At 51.3% G+C, this 24,710-nt stretch overlaps 1 protein-coding gene across 1 annotated transcript in view; it reads right to left on the reverse strand.

Annotated features, from left to right (window-relative positions):
- TRABD2B (TraB domain containing 2B) overlaps positions 1-20,464 on the reverse strand; it is a 35,929-nt gene extending 15,465 nt beyond the window's left edge. Inside the window, exons 1-3 of the mRNA XM_017872056.1 lie at positions 20,447-20,464; positions 20,098-20,274; positions 13,161-13,335 (exon numbers count right to left, since the gene is read on the reverse strand). Coding sequence (XP_017727545.1) covers positions 13,161-13,335; positions 20,098-20,274; positions 20,447-20,464 — 370 coding nt within the window. The remainder of the gene's footprint in view (positions 1-13,160; positions 13,336-20,097; positions 20,275-20,446) is intronic.
- Between the last annotated feature and the right edge of the window lie 4,246 nt (positions 20,465-24,710).

A 24,710-nucleotide genomic window follows, 5' to 3' on the forward strand; every position in this document is an offset into this window, starting at 1 on the left:
GATCTTGAACACTGCGTGGCAATGGTTCACATGTCTGGCCAGCGCTCCTATCCATCCCCTCAACCTCAACCATTCCAGACCTTTATTGTTCTCTGTAAGACCCCAAACAGAAGACTTTAGATGCTTTGAGAAAATGAAACCAATTAGGAATAATCCTTCTAATTCCCATTCTCTCCTCTAAGCCACTCACCTTCCTTTCCCTCTGCCAGGGCAGGGAGAATGGTCACCTCCACCTAGGTGGCTACTCCTTGCACAACTCCAGGAGGCGCCATTCCCACGTGGCCTGTGCCCCAGAACTGTGTAATGCAGTTCCTGCACTCCCCAGCCCATGTTTCTACCACCCTGCCCTTTCCAGGCTTGGTTTCACAGCACCCCATAGCTGGGTTGGCAACACTTGCAACTGCCCCGGTGCTCATGATTCCATTCCATCCTGGTTCTCTGCGTACTTCTCTCACTGCCTCCCATCTGTCTTCTTGGAGGGCTCCTCTTTTGCCTGCCCGGTCACTGTGGGAGCCCTGGGAACCATGCCCTTGGCCCTATTCTCACCCACAGACAGATCATCCACCCTGATGGTTTCGGTAACCATACAATGCTGACCATTCTGGAACTGCCACCTTCGCCCAGATGCATTTGTTCAGTGACCTGCTGGACATCTCCACCTAAACATCCTCAGAACCTGTAGAATCCAACTCATCCTTCTCTGCAAGAATGTCTTGTGTCTCAACCAGGCTCTGCTATTCAACCTAAATAGGTCCTACCTTGATTCTTCTCTCTCCTCACCTTCATACGATCACTTCCCAGAGGCCCCCTGATGTGACTTCCTAAAGGTGCCTGACTCTGGCCTAGGTCACCATCACCTTCTGCCTGAATCACTGCAGAAATTGCTCCCCTTCTCTCTCTCTAGTTCATACCCCAGAGCTGACTTTGTCAGAACGTGCTTCCATCCAGCCACCTGAGGGGGATCTAAGAGCTTTTTGAGGACAGGGATCACGCCTGATTCATCTTTATCCCTAGAGGTAAACTCAAGTCTGGCATGTGGCAGTGGCTTTGTGAATGTGTGTTGAATGAATGAGTGAAAAAACCTGTTACTCCATATCCTTTCCATGATCTCATCCTATCCCCAGGAGACCTGAGCTCATGGATCTCCTCTTCTCGCAACTCAGCCCTGCCCCTTGGTGGTACTCCTCCAGATTCTACCAATCCCAGGAATTTGGCCCTTGGACCAGCCCCTGAGTCAGGGCCCAGTGCATGCTGTCCCCAGGAGCTGGCAGACAGGGACTATGCTTGCCTCCAAGGTCAGAAATCCTGAAATAGGTGCCACACCTATCCTGGAACCTGCAGGGAAAGTCATGGAAAGTCTCCAAAGGGGCCCCACAATGTTGGGGCTCAGCCTGCAAGGCTTGCCCAGGCTCCCCAGGTCTCCTGGCCACAGCTCAGCAGCCCCTTCCAGCACTGACAGCTGTTCTCTGGCCAGCTCTCTGCAGGAAGATACGTTCCATTTCATCTGCTGAGGCCTCGTGGATAAGAAGAGGAGGAAACAGAGGCAGGACTATGGGGTGGGGGGGTTGGGGCACACAGAGCCATGCAGACAAAGAGAGGGAGAGAGGAGACAGAGAGAGAGAGAGAGGTAGGGAGAAGAGCAGAGAGACACTCACAGAAAGGGGCATGGAGGAGGAAGAGAGCTTCAGGACCAGATGGGGAGCAGAAAGACAATGTGGAGAGAAGGAAAAAGGGGCCCAGAGACAGGCAGTAAGAGACACAGAGACAACAGTAGGGAGAGAGGGAAGAAGAGACACCAAGAAAAAGTGACAGAAAGAGACAAGGACAGGACAAAGAGACACAAAGACACAGAGACAGAGAGGTAAGGAGAGAAGGGAGAAAGAGGAGAGGGAACCCAGAAATGAAAACAAAAGCATGGAGGAGACCAATTCACTGAGGACATCAGGGAAGGCTTCCTAGAGGAGGGGCTCATGTATTCAGTCATGTATAGAGGGCTCCCCCAGGATGAGTGGGATTCAGATGCAGATGTAAGAGAAGACAGGCAAAGGAAGGAGAATCAAGGGCCTGAAGGTGGATTGGATCTTACCATTTGTGGGGCTGGGATGGTGCCTGTCTACCTTGAGAGAAGCCAGGGTCTCACATAAAGGACACTTATATACAAACAGGAAGAGGTGCCCGGTGCAGCCCCCATGATGTTTTAGTGCAAAGAAAAAGACTCCCTTTCTCCTAAGTGCAATCTAGCCTGTGCCAGGGCACAAGGTTCAGTGAGCAGAGCACAGGCCAGGGCCAGATCTACCCCGCCTCCCATCAGCCTGGCACAGCCTGACAGCCCCTGTTGATCCTCTGACGTGGGAATGCAGGGTAGAGCGAGTCCTGTCCTGGTGTTAGGACTGTTAGAACACCTCACTCATCAATCAACCATGTCACCTTGGGGAGTTTCCGTTCTCCCTTTGTGCCTCAGTTTCCCCACATGGTGTTGGGCCCCATGGTCTCATGGGTCCTCCCACCTCTACAATTCCTTCTTTGGATGACTTGAACACACAATCATACTTAGTGGGCCTCCCGAGTACAGAATGCTTCTCAAACGTCATTTCATTTCATCCTCGCAGTAGCCCTTTGAGGTGTTGCCAGTTTCCAGATGAGGAAACTGAGGCTCAGTGAGGGGACGCGACTCACCCAAGGTCACACACCTGGTAAAAGGCAAAGCTTGAACTTCAATCCAAAGATGTCCCAGTTTACTGCACGTCCTACTACACCCACTCTGAAGTATTGGCAGCTGCAGAGGATCCTGAGTTCACATTTGGGGGCAGGAAATTGTCAGAAACATGTGTCCCTTCCAACATTCACCAGATTGGAGAGGAGAGTGTGCAAGTGCTCAGCAAGAACAACACGCAATTAACAGGGCAGTTTCAGGACCGTGTTGAGGGGCTGGGCAGAGGGAGGAGGGGAGAACCAGATGTTCCCACAAAGGCTCCAAAGTAGCACGGGCTCCCCCCGGCCAGCACACATGTTTTCTCTCCAGTGAGTATGCTGGGTTTCCAGTTTTCTCCTCCTGGAAGAGGCATCCCAAGCCTATATTTATGTTCCGTCTGAAATTAATGCAAGGGAAACTTTCAAATGCTAATCTAGCTGCCAGGACAGGCCGGCCGGATATCAAGCTATAGCGGTGTTTGTTTTCCTGAGGAAGTGTGACAGGAGGGCTGGATGGGAGGGCCAGTGGAGGATGGACAACCGGTCTTCCAAAGAGTATCTGATGGGACACTGACAGAGCTGAGCTTCCTTTCTCCTGCTTTGCAAGCCGCCCAGGGAAGGGCTGGGGCCCTTTCGGTTCAGTGGGGCCTGAGATGACACCATCTCTGTACCCAAGCTTGTGCCAGGAGCTGACACACACAGTCCCCTCCCCTGAGGAGGTCACGGTATGAAGGGGGAGATGGGCAGGCAAACACTCACAGGACAGCATGAGCCATGCAGTGCCAGGGGCCACGATATTGAAGTGGAAGGAGGGGACCCAGACTAAGGAGATGAGTGAGGAGTGAGAGGAAGAGAGGAGGAAGGGTGTTCCTGGTAGAGAGCACAGTAGGAGCACACGCACAGAGGGGAGAGGTGGTGTGGCACATGCTGGCCAACAGCAGTTCTGGGTTGCTGTAATATTAAGTGAAAGAGGAGGTGGCAATAGCAAGGGTTGGAGCAGGGGGGCGTCCCTCCTCCATGACATTCTGATTGCTGCAGGACATGGTGAAGGGGACAGATTCAAGCTGGGACCAAAAAACACTCTCCGGGCCAACCGTCCAGTTGTAAGGGAGTGAGTGCTCCACCCTTGGAGGTGTGTAAGCCGAGGGTCGAAGAGCACTTGTCAGGCCTGTGAGGGGTATTCAGACATCCTATGGGGAACTGGCTGTATCTGGGTGGAACCAGAGATTCTGCCCACTTTAGCAGCCTTTACCAGCTGCTCCTCTTTGGAAGCTGTTAGAATGCAGGATGTCAGAAAGGAAAGTGCCCCAGGGCTTCAGCTGGATAGCTCAGCTCCACCACGAACACCGCAAAGATGGATACAAATTCCAAGAAGAGCAACCCTGCTGAGGCTAACAGAACTTGCCCTGTGTCACACTGGCAGAAAGGGGCAGAGCTGGGCTCAAGCCCAGGCATGGCACCGGGTGTGTCCATGTCAAGGCCCAGACCCAGGCAATGGCCGTGCAGGGTGATTCCAGGTCAGCATAGGACAGAGCCTGTGATGGGTTCTGTGAACTGCAGGAGGCAGTGCTCAGCCAGGGATCTCCATGGCCACGGCAGTCACTCTTTACAACATCCAGAGGCTTCTTTTTTAGAATCACAACACCCCAGGATTCCTGGGAGCTCCCTGTTGGCAGGGACAGGGACCCACGCCTCCTGAGCCTCAACGCTACTTGGAGCTGAATTTGGCTCTTGGGGTTTTCCCACAGCATCCCAGTTGCATCCGAGCACTTCTGCCCCTCGACCCCAGTGGCTCTACTTTCTCCTGTGTGGGAGTCCTGCTCTTAGAGGACTTCGAGCTCTGAGGGACCAGGGACCCTGAAATAACAGTGGCAACACAAGAGCTCACATTTACGGACTGACTGTGCAAGGCCAGGCCCTGAGCTGTAGTGCAAGGCCAGGCCCTGAGTGCTAGTGATCTGGATCTCAGGCTCATTTGCAGAGTGGGAGGCTACAGGCTGAGAGAAGTGAAGCCACAGATCTGCCCAAGGTGACTTCTGATCAGAAGAACGCAGGGTTTCTAACTCACACAGTCCGGGTCAAAGCCCATGCTCTTAATCTACACTTTCTTCTCCTCTTGCCTTTCCTACACTGTCCAGGAAGAGTGTTGAGCTCCTTGCCAGATTCGTACATTCTCCCTCACTGATGGAGCAGCCCTGGGATCCGGCCTGGGGTGTGGGCACTCTATTCTTCTAGACTCTCCCTTGTTCCGGAGGGTGAGGGCTGGCTCCAGCTAGGGACAAGCCGGGAGGGGATGTTCCTCTGGCTGGCTGGATGTTTTGGCCTGAAGCAGCAATGGTGACTCTGGCCAAGGATCGCAGCCCTTCACAGGCATGCCAGCTGCCAGATGCATGCGTGGTGGGGCGGCAGGGCCCTTTGAAGCACCGTTGGAAATTCTGAAACACTTCAGATGCCGTGGCCTCAAGCTCCAGCTTGGGGAGTGTGGCAGACCAGGGCGCTTGCCAGTGAGAGAGGATAGCAGCTGTTATTTTTGTTTGTTCATTTGCTTTGTTTTTTTAGAGATGGGGGTCTCACTCTGTCACCCAGGCTGGAGTGCAGTGGTGCAATCTTGGCCTACTGCGGCCTTGACATCTGGGCTCAAGCAACCCTCTCACCTTAGCCTCTTGAGTATCTGGGACTATAGGCATGCATCACCACGACTATGACTGGATAATTTTTTATTTTTGTAGAAATGGGGTCTTGGGATGTTGCCCAGGATGATCTCGAACTCCTGGCTTCAAGCGATCCTCCTACCTCAGCCTCCCAAAGTGCTGGGACTACAAATGTGAGCCACCGTGATTGCCTCTCGTTTCTAAGGTGAAAAGGGCCCTATGTGAACCATGGCTGCTCTTCTGTGCCCAGCTATGAGCTCTGAAGGGCTGCCATTTCTGAGGCCACCAAGTGAAGAACCACAATGGAGAAGGAGGTGGGTGTGGGTCCTGCCCTGAGGACTATGGAGATGACGAGTAAACTGGAAGACAGCTGGATCTGTATCAGGGAAATTTCAACTATTTTTCACCTCCTCCAGGAAGCCTTCTCTAATTTACCCTGCCTCCTTTCAGTGCCAGGCACTCAAACTTCTGTTAGGCAGGTGTGGAAATGCTGAATGTTGGGGGCTAAAGGGGATCTTGGACCTAGCTCTGTCTAAAGCCACTCACTGTGCAGACACGGGAGGAAAGACTCTGAGAAGGCCACATAGAAGATCTCAGAATCTCCTTTCTACTCTCATGTTTTTGGTGTAATTCTCACCTTGCTCTATTTTCTTTCTTTTCTGGCTTTTCCCTACCTAATCATCTTGCCGCCACCCCTCCCTACAAATGCTCCTGCTTAGCACTAAACTCCCCCTCCTCTAACTGTGATTGCATGGTTTACTCAACAGTACCTGGGACTCTCTTTCCTTAGGTCTTTTCATTTGTCAATCTAGCCTCAACTTCCAAAGGCAGATGTGATGTTGCTGGACCCCTTAGTCTCCTACCATGGGGGCAGAAGATGTGAGTTTTAGGCTGGGTTTTGCTGTGGGGTAATGTAGAAGCAGGCTGCATTTCTGCTCATGGACCTCAGGGTTAGTGCGTTCATTCATTCATTCATTTATTCAACAAGTGGGTAATATGCGCCTTCTTAGTGCTCAGGGAGTGGACATCTTAGACTGGGAGCATGAGAGAGGCTGTGACAGCAAAATCCTGGAGGCCTATGGGAGCCCAGAGAGGAAGTCAGGGAAGCCCTAGCAGAAGAATTCCCAGCAGAACAGAGGGCCCAAGCGGCAGCTGGATGGATTTTTTAGGGACCAGGATGACTTCCTGGTCATCGGGAAGAATGACCTAGACAATGTGACCACCATTTCACTCCAGTTCTAAGACTCTCTGACTTCCCATCTGTACTTGGATTTACTGATCAGCCAAATGGAATAATAAATACCACTTCTGTCTCCCTCCAAGAGGAATTGAGGATGTGGAAGGGCCACATAAGTTGATGGATATGGGAGTTTTTCAAGCAGGATGGTGTCTACTCTCTAGGGAGCAATTTCTATTGTTATGAATTTTAAAAGGTGTTAATGGTATTCTGTATATTGGTCTTATATCTCTCTCTTCTCTCAAGCCTGAGTCTTTACCTCTGATCTGCTTCTATGTCCCAGCTTCACAGGTGTGTTTTGGATTATGGATCTGCGGCACTCTAGCTGGGGTAGAAACAGGCTGGCATGAGCCTGGGGGCTGCATGCGCCAAATGTGTGGGTGCCCGGGTAACGGAGCCAGTCTCTCTGTCTCTGGTGCTCACACTGTTTGCCTTTTAACTCTTCAAGTTCTGCCTTCTGCCTGGACTTCTGCTCCCTGTGGAGCGGGTGACAACAGTCCTGCATAGAGTGATTTTCATTCCTGGAAGGCTCTTAGCTGCATACTCCTCCCAAGGAATCCAAGAGTGGTTGGAGCAAATAATGCTAGCATGTTAGAAGGCTCTGATTATAGCATGCTGGAATGTTAGTGCTGTGCAACTTTAAAGTAACAGCATGTTAGGGTCAAGGATTTTGGAATGTCAGAAGTTAGAATTATACTCAGATTATAGCATGTGCTAGGGACGGAGAGTGTGTGATAACCACTGGTTCTCAGAGTTTGAAATGAATGGGCCCTAGAGCTTACCTGGTCCAACCCTGAGTCCGGCTCGTGTCTCCAACCCAGCTCCTCTAATTCCTACATTACTCATTCTAGTCCAGGAAAAAAGAATGCTAGATTTCTGGATGGCTGAACAAGTAAATATCCTGAGAAACCTGTTTCCCTGGAACCAAGGGTAAAATTGTAATTTTCTTCTAGTGCATAAGACTGGACCTCCACCCCCGCAACTGGGCCTGGAGATACCTTGACTCAATGGAATGAACTTCATTCTGTGTGATTTGGTCCAGTATGTCCTCAGAAAACATCTCCTAAGTGTCAGCAATTCTGAGGCATATGCGCCCTGTCCTGGAGTAGTTTACATGCAATGGGATGATCGCTGAGCAGTGGGTGCTAGGATAAAATCAGCACACAGGCCTGGTGACAGCATCCACATTTACACCCCAGCTGCTTGGTGCTGCTGCAGAAAATCTTACACCTGTGACTTGGCAGGTTCACGGGCCCTCATTGCCAGTCAGCATCCTCTGTGTTCCTAGCATTGACAGAGCAGATTTGTGGCTGGCATGTGCCCTAATCTCAGTCCCCAGTAGACATCACAAATCATTCTGGGCCTTTTCTCTGCTGAGTTCTGATGTGACTTTATCATCTTATACCATCACGTTCGAGGCAGCTGCTACCAATCAATCATAATGGCCCACAGGAGGAAACATCTTTAACTTCTTGTCCTGGTCAATTCTTCTGGCCAGTTTCTCTTATGTCAAAGAGTCTCACCTCTTCAAACCAAGAATCCTCCCTTCTCTCTCCTTTTCCTCTGTGGATGACTTCACCTTCTACTTCAGACAGTGGTGCTCTGATTAGAAGCCATCAGCTGAGAATTTTCTCCCTTTTCACCTGCCAAATTACTTGCCTGCCAGCCTCCTCCCTCCTTCCCTTCAGTTACAAGTGAAGAGGTGTCTTCCTCCACCCAAGGCGTCCTCCTCAACCCTGCACCCAAGCTCTGGTCCCCACCTTGCTGCCTTCTTGGAACTTCATGCTTATCGTTGTTCCCCCTCTCTCCTGTATCATCAGCCTCAGCCATCCTAGAATATTCTCTTAATCACATTTCAAGCATGCTCAATTCTTTCTCACTTCAAAAACAAAAAAAAAAAAAAAAAAAAAAAAAAAAAAAAAAAAAAAAAAAAAAAAAAAAAAAAAAAAAGGTGGGTGAGTGGGGAGAACAATGCAATTACCAGCTTTTCATTTTGCCAAGTAAAGACTTTGAGACTCTTATCTGCCTCCCACTATCATCTTTTTAATTTTCTTAAGTAAGGAATATTTTAACCTCAAACACCAGTTGAAAGGAGATAATGTCAGAATATAAACCTATAAATGGAATACATTTAGCTAATAAAGAATTCACCACCTTGTACTTATTTTTCTGTTAATTATAGGCCAGAGGATCTACAAGCAAGTGGACTAGAAAATCTTGGGGGGCTCTTGAGGCTCAGCCTGTCCAGCTACAGGAGCCCAGCAGACAGAAAATGAGCTTTCTCTCCCCTCTGGCTGACACGCCTCTCCATGGCCACAGCCTGGCTCCTTCCAGAACGTCTGGGCTTGCACACTGGCCACAGCCACCTCCTGTATAGGGAGGGCTTATTTGGGCCCCTCAGCATCACCCAGGCCTGCTTAAGGTTGTCACACGTTTGCACTCCACCTGCCCCGAACTGCAGAGTAACCTCCAGAAGAGGTCACACAGTGCCAGGTTGCAGAAACATCACAGATGCTAAGAGTATTTCCTAAGACGCACCAGCTAAACAGGCACTTGTTTCCACAAAATCATCAACACTTTTGTACGTATACAGCAAGGGCACCACGTGCAAGGGAGATGGCCACACCTGGGACTCAAGAGGCCAGGGTTCACATGGCAGGTCTGCCTCCATGGCCTTGAGGAAACTGTTCATCTTCCGTGAGCCTTTGTTTTCATCTGCAAAATGAGTATCATAAAACCCATCTCGTGGTGTTATGTAATCAGAGAGCCTGGAATGGTGGCTGGCACATAGTAGCGGCTTTTATGATAAGAACCCTTCCACCATGGAAGAGCGTTTTAATACTGTGTTCTAGAATGAGTGTATGTAGCACAATCCCATGAGGCAGGTGTATTGTCCCAGTTTTACAGACGAGGGACTGAGGCCCTTGGAGGTGAAATGGCTTTCCTAGCATCTCTTAGCTCACAGTGGCAGAGCCACACTTTACACCTAGGCCTCCTGACCCCAAAGTTCCTACCCTTTGCACTGAAGCCCCCTCAGAGCAGAAGAGAGGAGAAGCCAGATTGCTGTCAGCACTGGAAATCCCTGTCTGTCCTCGCAGGCTTTCAGGGCAGGATTCTGGAGCTGGGCTGGGCCAAGGTTGGGCCAGGGTTGGGTCCTAAAAAACACTGGAGGGGCCAGGCAGGCGAAGGCTCAATCTCTCACCTTCTCATGCTTGGCCCCATCCAGACTCTAGAACCACAGAGCTTTCAGGAACTTCAGCTGGACACTAAGGCTGGGACTGTTGTGGAATGACAGAAGAGCCCCCAGCAGGGGCCTGGCTCAGACACCTGGCAAGGCTGGGTTGGGGGGTCACTGGTGTGTCTTATAATTATGTTTCTATTTCCTGAGACATTTCTTAGAGACACCCATGGACTCTAGGCTTGAGAGACATTTGCATGAGCAGACACATGCCTGGGAGATAGATAGGTGCATTCCTGGTAGTATAGACCCTTCCTACATCCCATAGCCTTGGGGGTCTTATGAGTTCTTTGGGACTTGGCAGGTGATGGGCTGCAAGAGCCCAGCTGAGTCCCAGGGTTCCCACTATAAGGGCAGCCCTGGGACAGAACTGCAGGTGTCCCCAGATGAGTGGGTGAGGAGTGGAGTGCGTACGTCTTCAGGTCACACTCCACCAAGAGAGTGCTTAGTCCCAGCTCTGCATATAAGCCGGCCTGTCACTGGATGTAGGACTCAGAAATTACATGATCATAAGAACGTAACGACGCCGGAGTGGACTTCCCTCACCACAGCTTTCGTGCGGACGTGTTCCATGCCAATACGCTGACTCTGTAACAGACCCACAGGGCTGGCTCATTGTCCCGCACACAAAAACAGAGCCCTTGGATCATAGATCCTGGACCTGGGGTACAGTTCTGGCCTTGTCCTGGACTTTCTGGAGGTTTTGCTCATGTCTCTGTTCTCTGTGGACCTCAGTTTTCCCACAGCTAGGGTGAGGTGGGCAGCTCAAGCTCAGAGGCTCTGTCCAGCTTGGAAATTCTCGGGTGGAAAGTAGATTTGCTGTGCAGAGTGGGCCATCTGCTCCTGGCATGGCTGAGCCAGGAGAAGTGGCAACTGCCAGCAGGATCTGCATGTGGCTTCAGATCTGTTGGTTTTGGAGAGTGGATTCATGAGAGTGGAGGCGAGTCTCCCTTTGCCCTGACTTTACTGCTGGCCTGTCCTTACAAATTCACCAGCCCAGAGGAGACCAGGATGGGAGACCCTGGTCAACGTTCATTTCTTCACTCATTCATTCTTTCATTCACTCAGCAAGCTCAAAACCTATTACACGCTACCAAGACACAGTGATGATTAAGTGGTGCCCCACATCTGAGGCAAGCATGGGAGACAAAGCCAGCACCACTCACTGACCACAGTGTGGGGAGCAGTACAGAGGCAGGGAGGAGGGGAGGAGGCTGGGACTGGGATAGTGCCAGTGAGCACGGACAGAGTGGATGTGTGCGAGGTCTTTCTGGTGGCCTGTCAACAGGATTGACTGGGGACTGACTACATTTTGGAGATGGGAGAAGCTGGCATTGGGCATGACGCCTGTGTGCTGGCCTGGTGCTGGGGTGGACCTCTGTGTCCCCACAGACCTAGGGTTTCAGGAAAAAGAGGTTAGTGTCCACGGCTGCCCTCACTGCTGTGATTTTCACTGTTAGACTTTCCTGCGTTCTTGCTCACAGACAGAGCTGGTGGTAGCTACCCCCAGCCCCGGGAGACTCTGCTCCTGGGTCCTGGGCAGGCAGGACTACTTAGGTGGGGTGTGTGGAATGAGGGCCCCTCACTGACTGCACTCTCTGGGGGCTCCCCCTAGGCCTGGGGAGGAGCCTGGGAGCTGGACGACTCAGGGTGGTTCCCCATTTGGAGTCTACTGGGGGCTGTCCCAGAGCAGGATGCACTGCCCTGATGTCTATAGGAGGGAGGGCGGACGAGGCAGTTGGATGGTGGGGGAGCGGGAGGGGGCTCTTCCCTGCACAGTCCTCAAAGCTGTCCTGACTCACGCCAAGCTCCCAACAGGTGCCCTGCGGCTGGAGAGTGGCTTACCCTCTCCATGCTGCCAGTCAAGGTCTTGCTCCTGCCTCTAGACCCCCTACAGGAATCCCTCCCTTCTCTAAAACCCATGGCTGAATAGCTCTGGAATCCTAGATGGCCCAAGTGAGTCCTGGCTCCTCCTGTTCAGATGAGTAAACCGAGGCTACAAGAGGGAAAGAGACTTGCTGGAGGCCACAACAGGCCATGGCAGAGATCCCGCGTGAACCCAGAACTCTTTCTGCCTAGCTGCTGTGCCTTAAAGGGGCTTTTCCAGGAGGACTCTTATCTACTTCTGAGCCCCTCCCCTGTGTCTCTACTACATGAGGGCTGCAAAGGAGGGACGAGGCCTAGCAGATGTGCCCTGGCTCTTGCCCTTAGGGGTGAATGTTCAAACAGTGGACATATCCTATTACAAAACCAGGGCATCCACAAGGGCCCTTGTAGGTTAGACTGCTCGCCATGGAGGGTGGCATGAGGGTGGCAGGAGGGGAAGGGAACACAGCGGCACCAGGTGTGGTAAGCATGTCCAGGAGCCATCTCATTAATTCTCAAAATGCAGGAAGTGAGTTCTGGCAACCCAAATTGTGGGTAACATGGGCAAGAAATAAATGTCTGTTGCTGTAAGTTACTGAGCAAAAGCTGGTTAGTAACAGGAGGCAAACACAGTATCCTGGTCCCAATGTAAACAAGTGTTACTGGCAGGGGCAGCCATATAGAAGGGAACGAAGAGTGTGGGAGGAGAGGAAAAATGAAAGGAAAAGGAACACGGAGAGAAATGCTAAGTGAGCCCTGCACCTGAACACCTGGACTCCCGTTTGCACAAGGAGGCCTGGTCCCCCAGAAGAAAGCATCGAGTTCATGGTTCCACATGTGACGATCACACTTACACCCAGTATCATCATCATGATGATCATTGCAGCTGCCTTTTTGAGTTCCTACTATGTGGCAGGTTGTTTTTAAAATATCATCACTAATCTTTACAACTATTCTACAAAGTAGATATTTTCAGTTCATCAAATATTGCTATCACTGCCCATTTATATACGAAAGAACTGAGTCTTTGAGAAGGTACCAGCCCAGGTGATGCGGTTGGGCTGGGATCTGGAGCCAGGACCGTGGGATGCCAGAGCCAGCCTCTCCCTCTGGGGCCACATGGGCTTCACAGCCTTGCGCCTGGCTCTGTGGGTGGGCCTGAGGCTGGGCTGGGCAGTGGGAGCTGGCTTTAGTTCTGGGCTCTCACATGGCTGCCTGGGGCATGAAGGCACCACAGAAATTATCTTGGCCATGGCAGGGGTCATCACTCCCCTTTCCCATGGGGACCATTATGGAAGAACCCTTGACCCGACTCAGGAGAACTGCTTTGGGTCCCGGTGCTGCTGCTAAGCACTGTGTGGCTTTTCCTGCCCCTTCCTGGGCCTCGACTTCTCCCTCGATGAAGTAAAGGTTAGGGGAGAGCCAAGCAAATCTCCTAGGATTCTGCAAACAATCCCTTCCCCACACTGGCCCAAACCTGCTCCGAAGGCAAAGAAGCAGATCTTGTCCTTGTTCTCCCGTAGAAGCGCCATGACCCTCTTCCCCATGCGCTCATTCCTCTTGTAGATGAGCTCCTGGCGGAAGTAGCTGTCAATCTCCTGGGCCGTCACCTGCTCGTGTGGCGGGAGGGTGGTGTTGATAAAGTTGGGCAGCTGCAAAGGCAAGACAGAGGCTGCCTTCAGTTTTTTGTTTGTTTGTTTGTTTGTTTGTTTGTTTTTGGTTTTTTTTTGGATAAAGGGTCTTACTGTCACCCAGGTTGGAGTGCAGTGGCTCACTGCAGCCTCAACTCTCTGGCTCAAGCCATCCTCCTACCTCAGACTCCCAAATACGTATGCACCACCATGACCAGCTAATTTTTAAATATTTTGTAGAGATGGAATCCCACTATGTTGCCCTGGCCGATCTCAAACTCCTCCTGGCTCAAGCAATCCTCCCGCTTTGACCTCGCAAAGTGCTGGGATGATAGGCATGAGCCACTGTGCATGACCTGCTGTCAGTTCTTTATGGAGCAAGGTGGACCTAGGATACATATGCACAGCCCCAGTGGGGCCAGGCAACTTCCTTTTATGCAGGCCCTACAGTGGGCTACGTGTTTTGTACATGTTTCTCATCAATTCCAAAATCCTCTCAGATAAGCATTGTTACTCCAGTTTTACAGATGAAGCAAGCAAGTGTGGAAACGATCCAGGGATGTGCAGAGTTGCACAACTAGTGAATTGGCAGCGCCAGGATACGGCCCAGCTGCTGGGCTTCCACATGTGTTGGTCTGCCTTGTGTCTCTGCCCTGTTTAACCTCAGCAGATGCTGAGGTCTGGGGAGGCTGGCACTGTGCTCATCTTGTTAACTGCTCTCACTTCACCACCGAGCCCAGTGCTGGCAAGTACAAGGAATTTAGTTCAGCAAGAGGATGTGCAGGGTCAGTTGAGCTGCCTAGTACAGCAGGAAGGCCACTGAGTACAAGATTAGGCTCACCCCCTGTTCTGACGCTGTGTGGCACTGGGTAAGTTACTTAACTTTTCCGAGTCCCAGCTTTGTCACTTGTAAGATGAAACTGGTGATACTGTGTGGATTCAGTAAGAGGATGGGGGCTGTCATGGGCTGCATTCAGCACATGCCACCTTACAGAGATGAGAGAAGGGATCATCACTTTTGATTTTCCCAATGCCTGAGCCACCATCTGCTGCCACCACTAACTCCCCATCCCTGCCCCACCACTTTCCAGGACATAATGCAAACGCCTCCATCCATTTTTGAATACCTCAACCCCAGGACCACGGCTTCCCCCATGTTGGTTTGCTCAACAACCTAGCTTGGAGCTGCCTAGGTGTTTCGCCATCACGCCACACTATACACACAGCCACATGGCCTGGGAACAGCATTAACAGGGTCTTGAACTAGGCAGAGAGCTGCCTGGGTTCAGGAATAGAGCTTTTGTCATTCCTGGCCCCCAACACCCAGCACAAAGAAGGTACCCAGATTCCTTGAACCTTGAACTTAAAGTTGTGCTGTCCCTTTCTGACCACAGGTGCCCCACTGTGTTCCTCTATTCCCAACATTTTGTCTTTCCAAGCTGGATAACAGGCCCAGGTGCTCCTGCACTGTCTCCTCCAATATGTGCATGGGGCTGTTGAGGAAATTGAGGTAGGGAGTCAGAACATACTCTCTCTTTCCTCACAACCTGTCAATGTCATTCCAACCTCCAAGCTCCTGCTCACAGGATGGTTTCCACCTGATGTCCCCTCTTCCACTTCTCTATCTTCACCTACCCAGGCCCAAAGCACAAGATACCAGACCTTGCAAACTGAAGGGTGAGGTGGATGGAGAGCCTGGCATGAGGAGGTGAATTTCCTACAGGTTTAAGTCCTCAAATGGTCCTGCAGCCTAGCCACATGGCTTCTAGAGCCACTGCAGTGTTGTCAACACTCCTTCTGAGGAAAATGGAGTAAATGGAAGCTGAGCCCTAAAGGACTCTAAGGAGGCTAGGATATTTGCCTCTGCTATCTGCTGGCTAAGGCCTAGTGTCTTCCCCAGAGTGAGAGGAGAGGTAAAGGTACATGCACCTTGGGGCTTCTCTGCTTTCTGGCAGAGAAAGGCCTGACTCACTGCTCTGTCATGAACAAGACAATAACATGGCTGATGTCCCCTAACCTTGTGCAGTGCGCAACCTGGATAGCTGTAGACAGCAGTCTTGCTAGTGCCCAATCAGAGTTGGCAATGGAATTCTTACTCCCCCACATAACCCCTTTGAAAGTGATGATTGAAAACCCTAACACAACAGGGCATGCTTGAACTTGATGCAGCTATGAGGAACACTGAAGGCTTCTGAATGGGGAGAAGTGCAGAGAGCCTATGGGGAGGAGTTATTTCTGGAAATATGACTCTCACAGGTTCTCCCCGTTCTTTAGGTATGGAAAATAATGTGAAAACTATGTTGTACCACCAAATAAGTATTTGTCCAATCAGTGAATGAATGAGTGAGCTGAAGGGCCTTAGAAGTATGGGGTTATGAACGTAGGGCCTGAAGTCAGACAGTGAGGACAACTTAGGTTGGAATCCCTCTTTTGCAGCTTACTAGCTGAGTGGTCTCTCTAGAACCAAAAAGTGACTTGGCCTGTCTGAGACTAAGTTTCCATATTGGTAACAGGGGGTAACACGCATTATTGTAGGGATTAAATGATTGAGTTTTGGAAAGTGCTTACTGAGCACTGTGCCTGGCACAAAGGAAGTCCTGAATCAATGTCAGCTATTATGCAACTGGCCTGGGGATGGAGCTGGCTTCATCACCTTTCCCAGTGAAGGGTGGCCTTGGGCAGAGGGTAAAGATGAAGATGACAAATAAATGGCTCTGAACCATCGGAGAGTACCACGAAGGCAGCAGTCCACTTCCCCTCTCCTTCCAAGGGTCCCTGGAACCTGAACACATGTCCAGCCCCTCCTCCTATGCTTCCTGACCACAAATGTGCATGTGCACCAAGATGATTCCCCATTTGTTAATTGGGGAGTCAAAAAAATTAACAAGGACAAGAACCCAAAAGTGAAAGTTTAAAGCCATGAAGGAATTGGGCTAGCTCCCCAGGCTCCCAGGGCTGGCCAGCCACTGGCCGGCATTCTCTGCATGTTTCATGCTGATGGGCCTTGGCTCCACGCCAAGGATGAGGCTTGAGTTTGGGCCAGGGCTGGAATGGAAGCAAATTAATGATGTCATTATACTTGTTGAGGGCCTTAAATCTTCTATGACAAGTTTAAGTGCATGATGCACAATAACATTTTAAAGAGGACATGTGAGGTCTCCAGGGATGGGGTGATGAGGCAATCGGTTGGACAGGGCTGGGGTGGGGCTGTGAGGAATGAGTTCAGTGTAGTCTTCCCTGACACATGAACCACATCAGGTCTAATGGTCAAATGCTCAGGTCTGCGGACACCACCTACTGAAACTCTGCACCCCTTCCCTGTAGCCCATCCATCCAACAGACACCTGGTAGGAACTTCCATGAGCTGGGCCCTGTGTTGGGCTAGGGGTCCTGAGAGCTTCCTCAGACTGGGTCTGCTGCTCTCGATGAGGCTCACAGTTTGATGGGGGAGTCACATATGCACACAAGAACATCGATGGATATGTGCTTTGAGAGGACAACGAGGAATGAGTGAGCCCAGAGGAGGCACCTAATAGGGTAACCACGTGTCTTGGTTTGACCAGAACAGTCCAGGTCGATGATTATTTTGATCTTGAATTGTATCCGACTCTCAAAATTATCTGGGTTTGGACAATAAATGCATGCAGCAACACTACACCTGAGGCAGTCCTGAGGCTCAGGCCAGGCTTCCAAGGGGAAGGCCTTTGGATCAACCTGCTGTTGCTAGGCATTAACAGTGCCAGTGGCCTGGGGGCTGCAGAGGCCAGGGATGCAGCCATTGCTGCAGGTGGGGACAGTGCAGCCAGGATGCAGGCCAAGGGTGAGGTGCCCCTGCCCCCTGTCCCAGTGTTATCCACCCAGGCCTGTACCTGTCCTGCCCTGGCTTCCAACAAATGTGCTTCTCATCCTCGCATGTTAGCCAGAGGGCATCTTCTGACCACAGCTCCTGGCTGCACTCTCCACCCCCTTCAGCAATCCCCTCGTTTAGCCCCCATCAGGGACCTATCTGCCAAGCCCTGGTTTCTCATATACAGCCTTCCCCGTGAAGCCTTCGCAAAGGGATTGTGGCCCTCCAGCCTCCATAATCCTCGTGCCCCTTGCAGATTCAGCCCCAGCTACAGACACAGCCTCATCCTCCCAACCAGATCCCCGTGGGGACTGGATTCAGCCTTGCTGCCCTGGCACCAGGTTTTTCTGCACCTTGGGGTGGGGTTGCCTAGTCTCTCCTCAAGCGACTAGATTCTATCTGTGCATCCCTGGGGGCAGCCTGGGCTGCTCTTCGAATCCAGGTGGCCCAATCCAGCCACGCTCTGTCCCACTTCAAGTACGGGAACTGTTGGGAGACCTCTGAGGCAGTTGCACTTGCCAAAGACAAATCAGTGGTCTGGACCCAAGCTCAAAGAAAATCTGAGCTTGCCTTCTCCCGAGGTCACCTCATGCCTCCGTTTCTCAGCTTAGGGTCAGCCACAGTCTGGCCAGCACCCTGTCCTGCACACTCCCGCCCTCCTGGCCACATCATGGCCAGACCATCCCAAGTCATGATCAGGGCCTCCTTTGCCATAGAGCTCCCTGGCTGCTCAGGACTCACACAGGGTCTCCCTCAGCAGATGAAGCAGGGTGGGCCTGGCCATGAAGGGGATCAGTCGTAGTGAGATTCCTAAGAGCCTCGTGGTGTCAGGGTTCTTCTCTCCACCCTCACTTCTCTGCCACTGAGTCAGAGCTCTTGGACCCTTAGTGTCCTGTTGCAAAGTCTCCAGTTCCTTCCTCTTTCATTCTCTATGCTGCAGCAAGGGACGCCACATGCCTACATTTGCTCGGATGACAGTCACTCACTGACATGTGCTCTGTGCCAGGCCTAAGCTGGGCAACGGGGACCGAGATAGGCAGCACACCATCACCCTCAGGAGTTCCTGGTCTTGTGGGGGCAAGTACTGATGGAACACCACAGCCTGGCCTGGCTCTGTCTGCAGGCTACACTCTCAGCACCCCTCTCCTATTCTCCTCTCGCCTCTGGCTCACTGGTGCATGGTTTCCTCTGCTGGAACATTATTCTCCACCTTGTCTGTGGCCAGCTCAGGTTCTTACATGCCCTCTCATCTTGCAAATATCTTTCCTTCTCTCCTCAGTCCCAGGCCCTACCCACAAGCCCATCTAAATCAGCCGTTCCTTCCACAGGCTCCAAATGCTTCCTCTACTCCATACTTGCAGCAAGGATTACACTTTGGTGCAATTCATTCTTGAATCTTCCCATCTTCCCTATGTGACTGTAAGCCCCTTTTCATAGCACTATGTCTAGTATTTATAAACTATTTCATTCATTCATTCATTCATTCATTCATTCATTCATTCATTTATTTGGCAAAGGTTTACTGAGTCCAGCTCTGGGCCAGGGGCTGCTCCAGCCAGTTGAGATAAATCCATGAATAAAACAGACCAAACTCCCTGCCCTCATGGAGCTTATGTTCTAGTAAGGAGAGCAACCAATAAATAGTCACTAATCAATGAATCAAGTAGATAGTGTGTTAGAGGATGGCAAAGGCCATGGGGGAAAAAAGTGGAGCATAATAAAGAGGGTGAGAGTGTGGCAGTGCAGGCCAGGTTGCAATTCTGAGTGGGGTGGTTGGGGCCAGCCTCACTGAGATGATGAGATTTTAGTTAAGTGCTGCAGGCAGAGAGGGAGGGAGCCATGGTCATACCTGGGAGAGGCATTCGGCAGAGGGAGCAGCCAGTGCAAAGGCAGAAGCTGGTGAGGTGGGTTCACAGACCAGCAAGAAGGCCCATGCAGCCTAAGTGGTGTGCAGGAGGGGAGAGCAGAAAGTGACAGGGTAGGGAGAGAGCATGGGGACCATGCAGGCCATTGTAGAGACTCTGGCTTTCACCTTGATAAAAATGGGAAGTCCATGCAATGTCCTGAGCAGGGAAGTGGCGTGTTCTGCCTAATTCAACAGCTTCTTGAATGAGCAGGTATTCAAGCACCATGACAGAGGAGGCACAAGGGCCTAGAGGTGCCTGGGAGAATGCCTGACCCTATCTAGGGGCTCAGGAAGGTTTCTCAGGAGGTGACGTATGACTATGACCAAGTGGGAGGAACCCTGGAGGAGAAAGGAGCCTGAACAAAGGCCTAGAAGCTTGAAAAGACAAGCTTCTAGAAAGATTTGCAAGTTCCACAGTCAGCAGAGCAAGGTCTTTAGGATGGGGGACCTGGGCTGTGACAAGGCCAGCAGAGGGCACGTTGTAAGGTCCTTGAATGCTGGAGGAAGCATCTTGGAATTCACCCTGAGAGCAATGAATGGGGAGGCATGGTGGAGTCTGAGCAGGGGTGAGCCATGCTCAGCCCCTTGGGCTCTACTTGCTGCCTGACCAGCTGATGACAATCTTTCCTCTAAGACTCAAATCAAAGCAGAATGCTCTGGGCTGGACTCAAGTCCAAACTCTGAATAACTGTGGGCTTTTCCTTCCCTGGAACTTAATTTTCCCAGATGTAGAACTGAACTTCTCAGAGGCCTCCCTGGTCTTACAAGCTAAGTTTCCAGGGTCCAGGCCCCAGAGTCACATAGATCTGGCTCAAGTTGCTGCTCTTGGTAACTTAAAACTCCCAAAACTCATAAGCTGTGTGGCCTTGGACAAATCTCTTCTCATCTCTGAGCCTCAATTTCCCTATTTATAAAAGGGAGATAACAATAGCTCCTTCCTGCCATGGCTGGAGAGAAGATTACCTATGCCTGGCATGTAGTAGGGATCTAATAAATGCCAGGTGTCCAGGTCTTTGGAGAGAAGCCTCACCTGGGATGTGTCGTGGTTGAAGATGACTGCGCTGAGGTCTCCGCAGTTGTAGTGCTTGATGAGGTCCTCCGTGGTGTAGGAGGCCTGCAGGCTCCCAGCCCGCACACTCTCCTGCTGCAGCAGAGTTTGGTTCAGGGCAAACAGCACCTGGGCCGAGGAAAGAGAGAGGAATGAGGGCTGTGCTCAGGGACCCTGGCTGAGCTCTAGGACTGGCCTCCTCCCTCTGGACTTCAGAGCAACAGGCCTGAAACAGAGAAGGTGTGTGGGGCCGGCACCAGCTGGCTCAGGCTGCGTGTTTCCAGTTTCTGTTCCTGCCTCATGTCTCTGAGCACGTTCAGCCTGCTCTCACCTCCAGCCCTTCACCCATACGGGTCCCCACTCCTGCTCTGGGTCTCAATATCTTATTAAAGATGCAGCAAAATGAGAACCCAACTTGTGTCTGGGTTTTGGAATGACGGGTGAGTTTTTCTTTTGACTCCTTTGTGTTCCTGTGCTTAAAAGTGCTCTAGAATGAGCATGAACTAATTTTGTAATCAAGAGCATCCTGCAAACAAAGCAAAAGGACAAAAACAAAATGCCTGGTTGGATGTCAAGGCCCAACCTAAAGGCCACCTGCCCTGGAAGCCTCCCTCACCTAGGGAAAGGCCTGAGGAGCTGGGTCCCTGAACATCTGATCTATCCTTGTATTCAGCATGCAGGTCCTCAATCTCCTCTGTCCTCTGGGCCACCATGCCTGTGCCCAGCCACCTGTGGGTGTCAGGAACACTTGGAGTGCTAGACAAAATGTCAGATGCCCAGACCTTGCCTTCTGGGGTCAGAGGCTCTGTATTTTTAACAGGATGCCTGCACACTTCCTAAGCAGTCTGAGGATCATGGGTCTAATGGAACATGACCTGCTCATTTTAGATGGAGACACTGAGTCCCAGGGAAGGGAAGGGAAAGGAAGGGAAGGGGAGGGGAGGGAAGGGAAGGGAAGGGAAGGGAAGGGAAGGGAGGGACTTGCTCAATTCACACAGCTAGGCCTGGAGCTAGTTTTAGGTGACAAAGTATCCCAGACTCCTTTGGCCAACAGAAGGGAGGAGGCTGGGCATTATTTGGGCTATTTAACACAGATAAAGAGAAAAACTTGGTCCCTGTGCAGAAAGTCAGGAGGCCGTCTCAGGGAACTGGTCCCTGCTGTTAGCCCAGCCTAGCCCTGTCTTTAGGCCCTGATCATTCTGTCTGCACAATGCCTTGGACGTCAAGTTCCCAGCCTCGCCACTCACCTCAATTCAGGCCCAAGCATCTCTCGTTGAGTCCCCTGCAACAGTCTCACCCATCTCCTGGCACACCCCCTCCCTTCTCTTCTATATCACAGTTGTCTGCCATGGTCATCTTTTAAACGCACAAATCTGATGATCTCTCTCTCTCTCTCTCTGTCTCTCTCTCTCTCTCTCTCTCTTTTGCTCAAAACGTTCACAGGTCCCTCCTGCCTGCAGGCTAAAGGGCTAGCTCTTCAGTAGAGCCTCCAAGGCAGTAACCTGGACCTGCTGTGGTCAATAGCCTCATTTCTTTTTTTTTTTTTTTTTTTTTTTGAGACGGAGTCTCGCTCTGTCACCCAGACTGGAGTGCAGTGGCTGGATCTCAGCTCACTGCAAGCTCCGCCTCCCGGGTTTAGGCCATTCTCCTGCCTCAGCCTCCCGAGTAGCTGGGACTACAGGCGCCCGCCACCTCGCCCGGCTAGTTTTTTTGTATTTTTTAGTAGAGACGGGGTTTCACCGTGTTAGCCAGGATGGTCTCGAACTCCTGACCTCGTGGTCCGCCCGTCTCGGCCTCCCAAAGTGCTGGGATTACAGGCTTGAGCCACCGCGCCCGGCCAATAGCCTCATTTCTTACGTGGCCTTCATGCCTCCAAATACTAAAATACTCAGCATTCCCTCAAGCAAAACAAAACAAAACAAAACAAAAACCTCTGCCTTTGTGCCTCTGTATATGCTGTTCCATAGGGAAATCCGGCTCCCTCCAGTCTCCACTTGCAAACTCAGACTTAGCTGTCCAGACTCTGCTCAGCTGTCTCCTCCAGGAAGCTTCTCTGACCACCTGGGGGCTGGGTTAGGCCCCTCCCTGGGGCTCCCACAGTCTCCATGGGTGGTAAACTGATAGATTAATGACCCTAAACCTTAGCCCCTCCCTGTATTCATGCCCTTTCCATGGAAATTTGTAGCTCCTTCCCATTCTGACCCTGGACATCCTTCAGCCAATGGGATGCTAGTAACTATTGCAAATGCAGGCCTGAAAAGCAGTTATGTGGTGATGGTGGTGGTGGTGGTGGTGATGGTGGTGGTGGTGGTGGTGGTGCTGCTGCTGCTGCTGCCTGCACCTGTGCCGCTGCCCTGAGAACAATCCAGGCTAGCCTGCTGGATGATGAGAGACATGTGGGGCGGAGCCATCCAGTGAAGGCCATCCTCCACCAAGATCAGCCAACAGCCTGCCAATCCCCAGACATGCGAACCAGCTCGGCCAAGATCAGCACAGACTATTCACAATTGCCCCCAGATGCATGAGTGGAAAACTCTTATTGTTATTGTTACACAGCATAGTGGTGGTGATAGATAACTGATACACCATGCTTCCTTCCACTATGGAGTGAACATTATATTGTATTTGCTGCTTAGCTACCAGCCTCCCATATTAGGCTATGAGCTTCTTCAAGATGGGAATTGTGTCCAGTTCATTTTTGAATCTGCAGCACTCAGCACTGTGCCTGGTGAAGACAGAGTGTCACTTCATTGTTCTTAATTTCTTTGACACCTGCTATGGTCACTTTATAGTTCAAGGCTGCTCATTGAGTCCTTAAATCTAGCCCCTACAGCTTCTGCACTCTGCATTTTGAGGCATGCCACCACTTTGTGACAGAAGGTCCCAGCAAGTGGCAGCAGTCACTTGGTTCAAGAACATATATTCTGACCAGAAAAGCTCATAAAATAGGTGTGCACAGCCAGGCCAAAGTATAACAGAGGCAACAGGGCCAAGCGTATGCTTGTGAGATCACCTCCCTCTCCTCTCATTTTTGTTCGTGGCTGGGCAGGAGTGCTAGATTGCACTGGATGCAGCCCAGGCTACTCCCCGTAATGAGCTAGCTGGAGATGAGGTCAGCTCCCACCACCCCCTTCCCAAAACTCTACCTCTGGGCCTTCTCCAGGCCTCTAGGCTCTGGCCACCACCACTGAAATCTGATATGTAGCCATCTGGTGCAGGGTGTCGATGGCAGCATGGTGGCTGGGGATGGATCACAGGAGGCAGTGGCCCTGTTGCTGTGGGCATTGCTAAGGCAACAAGCACTTCCTCTCACACGGCACATGCCTCAGATGAAAGTGTCCATGTCGAGTTGATCCGCTCTCCTTCTCTGGGGGCCTGGGATATAGGCTTCCCATGACTGCACTTGGCCACTGCACACACCTGCCCCCTTGCTTCTAGGTGTTGGCTTGGCCAAGGCACCACCTGACCTGTGGTGAGGTCATCGGCCCAGGCACCCAGAAGACCTGACTGGAGGAGAAATGTCTCCCCAGGACCTTGCTTGACTCACAGAGTTGCTTCTGCAATCCTGCAGCCATCACAGAGCTAGAAGGTGTTCCAGTGAATTTAGTATGTTATTATCTGTGGGGTGCTAAAAACAGTTCTGGCATGTAGTAAGTACTGGATAAGTGTTTGTTAAATAAAACTGAGAGGAAAATAGACCCAAAGCTTCCCAGATTGGAGCTGGAAGAGCCCTGGAGGTCATTTGGTACAGAGGTTTTTCAGGTCTTTTAAAGCCATGTTCTTGCTGTTGTTTTCCAAAGGAACCTTACTTAGAATTCAGAATATGGAGAAGGTAAAAATGGAAACTTCCCTGGTTGACATAAGGGAGGCAGGCGGGCGCCTGAAGTCTCACTAACTCAATGTTCCCATGCAGTAGGGACTCCCAAGGCCTTTCTGTGGAACCCACAGGTACCCTGGAGCCTAGTTGGAGAACCACTCATCTCATCCTGTGGCCTCACCATGTTAAAGAGGAGAGGAGGCTGGGGTCCAGAGCAGGCAGAATGGGGCTTGCCTAAGGCCACACAATGAGAGGGCGCAGAGTGGACTCAACCCCAACTCTTAACTCCTGGTCCAGAACTCTGCAGGGCCCTGGACCACATGGCTGGATTTCCAGATGTCCACAGGCACAGCCCACATTGATCCACACACACTGCCACACCCATTTTTTTTTTTCTAGAGCCTTGTGAAATAGCCAGGGAATATGTACTGTTAGTCTGTTACTAATAAGTCTGTTATTAATAGTCTATTACAAAGATATAAAACAGAGGCCAGACCGTTTATGAGGTCTTCCCATGTGTCCCAGTAGGAGTGTGGTGGGGCCAGGACTGAAATCCAAGCCTATCATCCTGATTCTCCCTACCTGGGTGGGGTTTGGTGTCTTCCAAAGACCCCTGTCCTTCTTTTGCTCTAGGCACTTACCCCACTGAATTGTCCCTGTTCACTGCCTCTCTGTTTCCTGCTGGATCCCAATGTCTCCATTAGCAGACATTCAGGAAGCACTGCAAGAAGAGGAATGCTGATCCAGAATCACGTGTACTTTCCCTTACACCTCCTGC

The sequence above is a fragment of the Rhinopithecus bieti genome, unplaced genomic scaffold, assembly GCF_001698545.2.
Source record: "Rhinopithecus bieti isolate Rb0 unplaced genomic scaffold, ASM169854v2 scaffold_6776, whole genome shotgun sequence".
In the NCBI taxonomy this organism is placed as follows: Eukaryota; Metazoa; Chordata; class Mammalia; order Primates; family Cercopithecidae; genus Rhinopithecus; species Rhinopithecus bieti.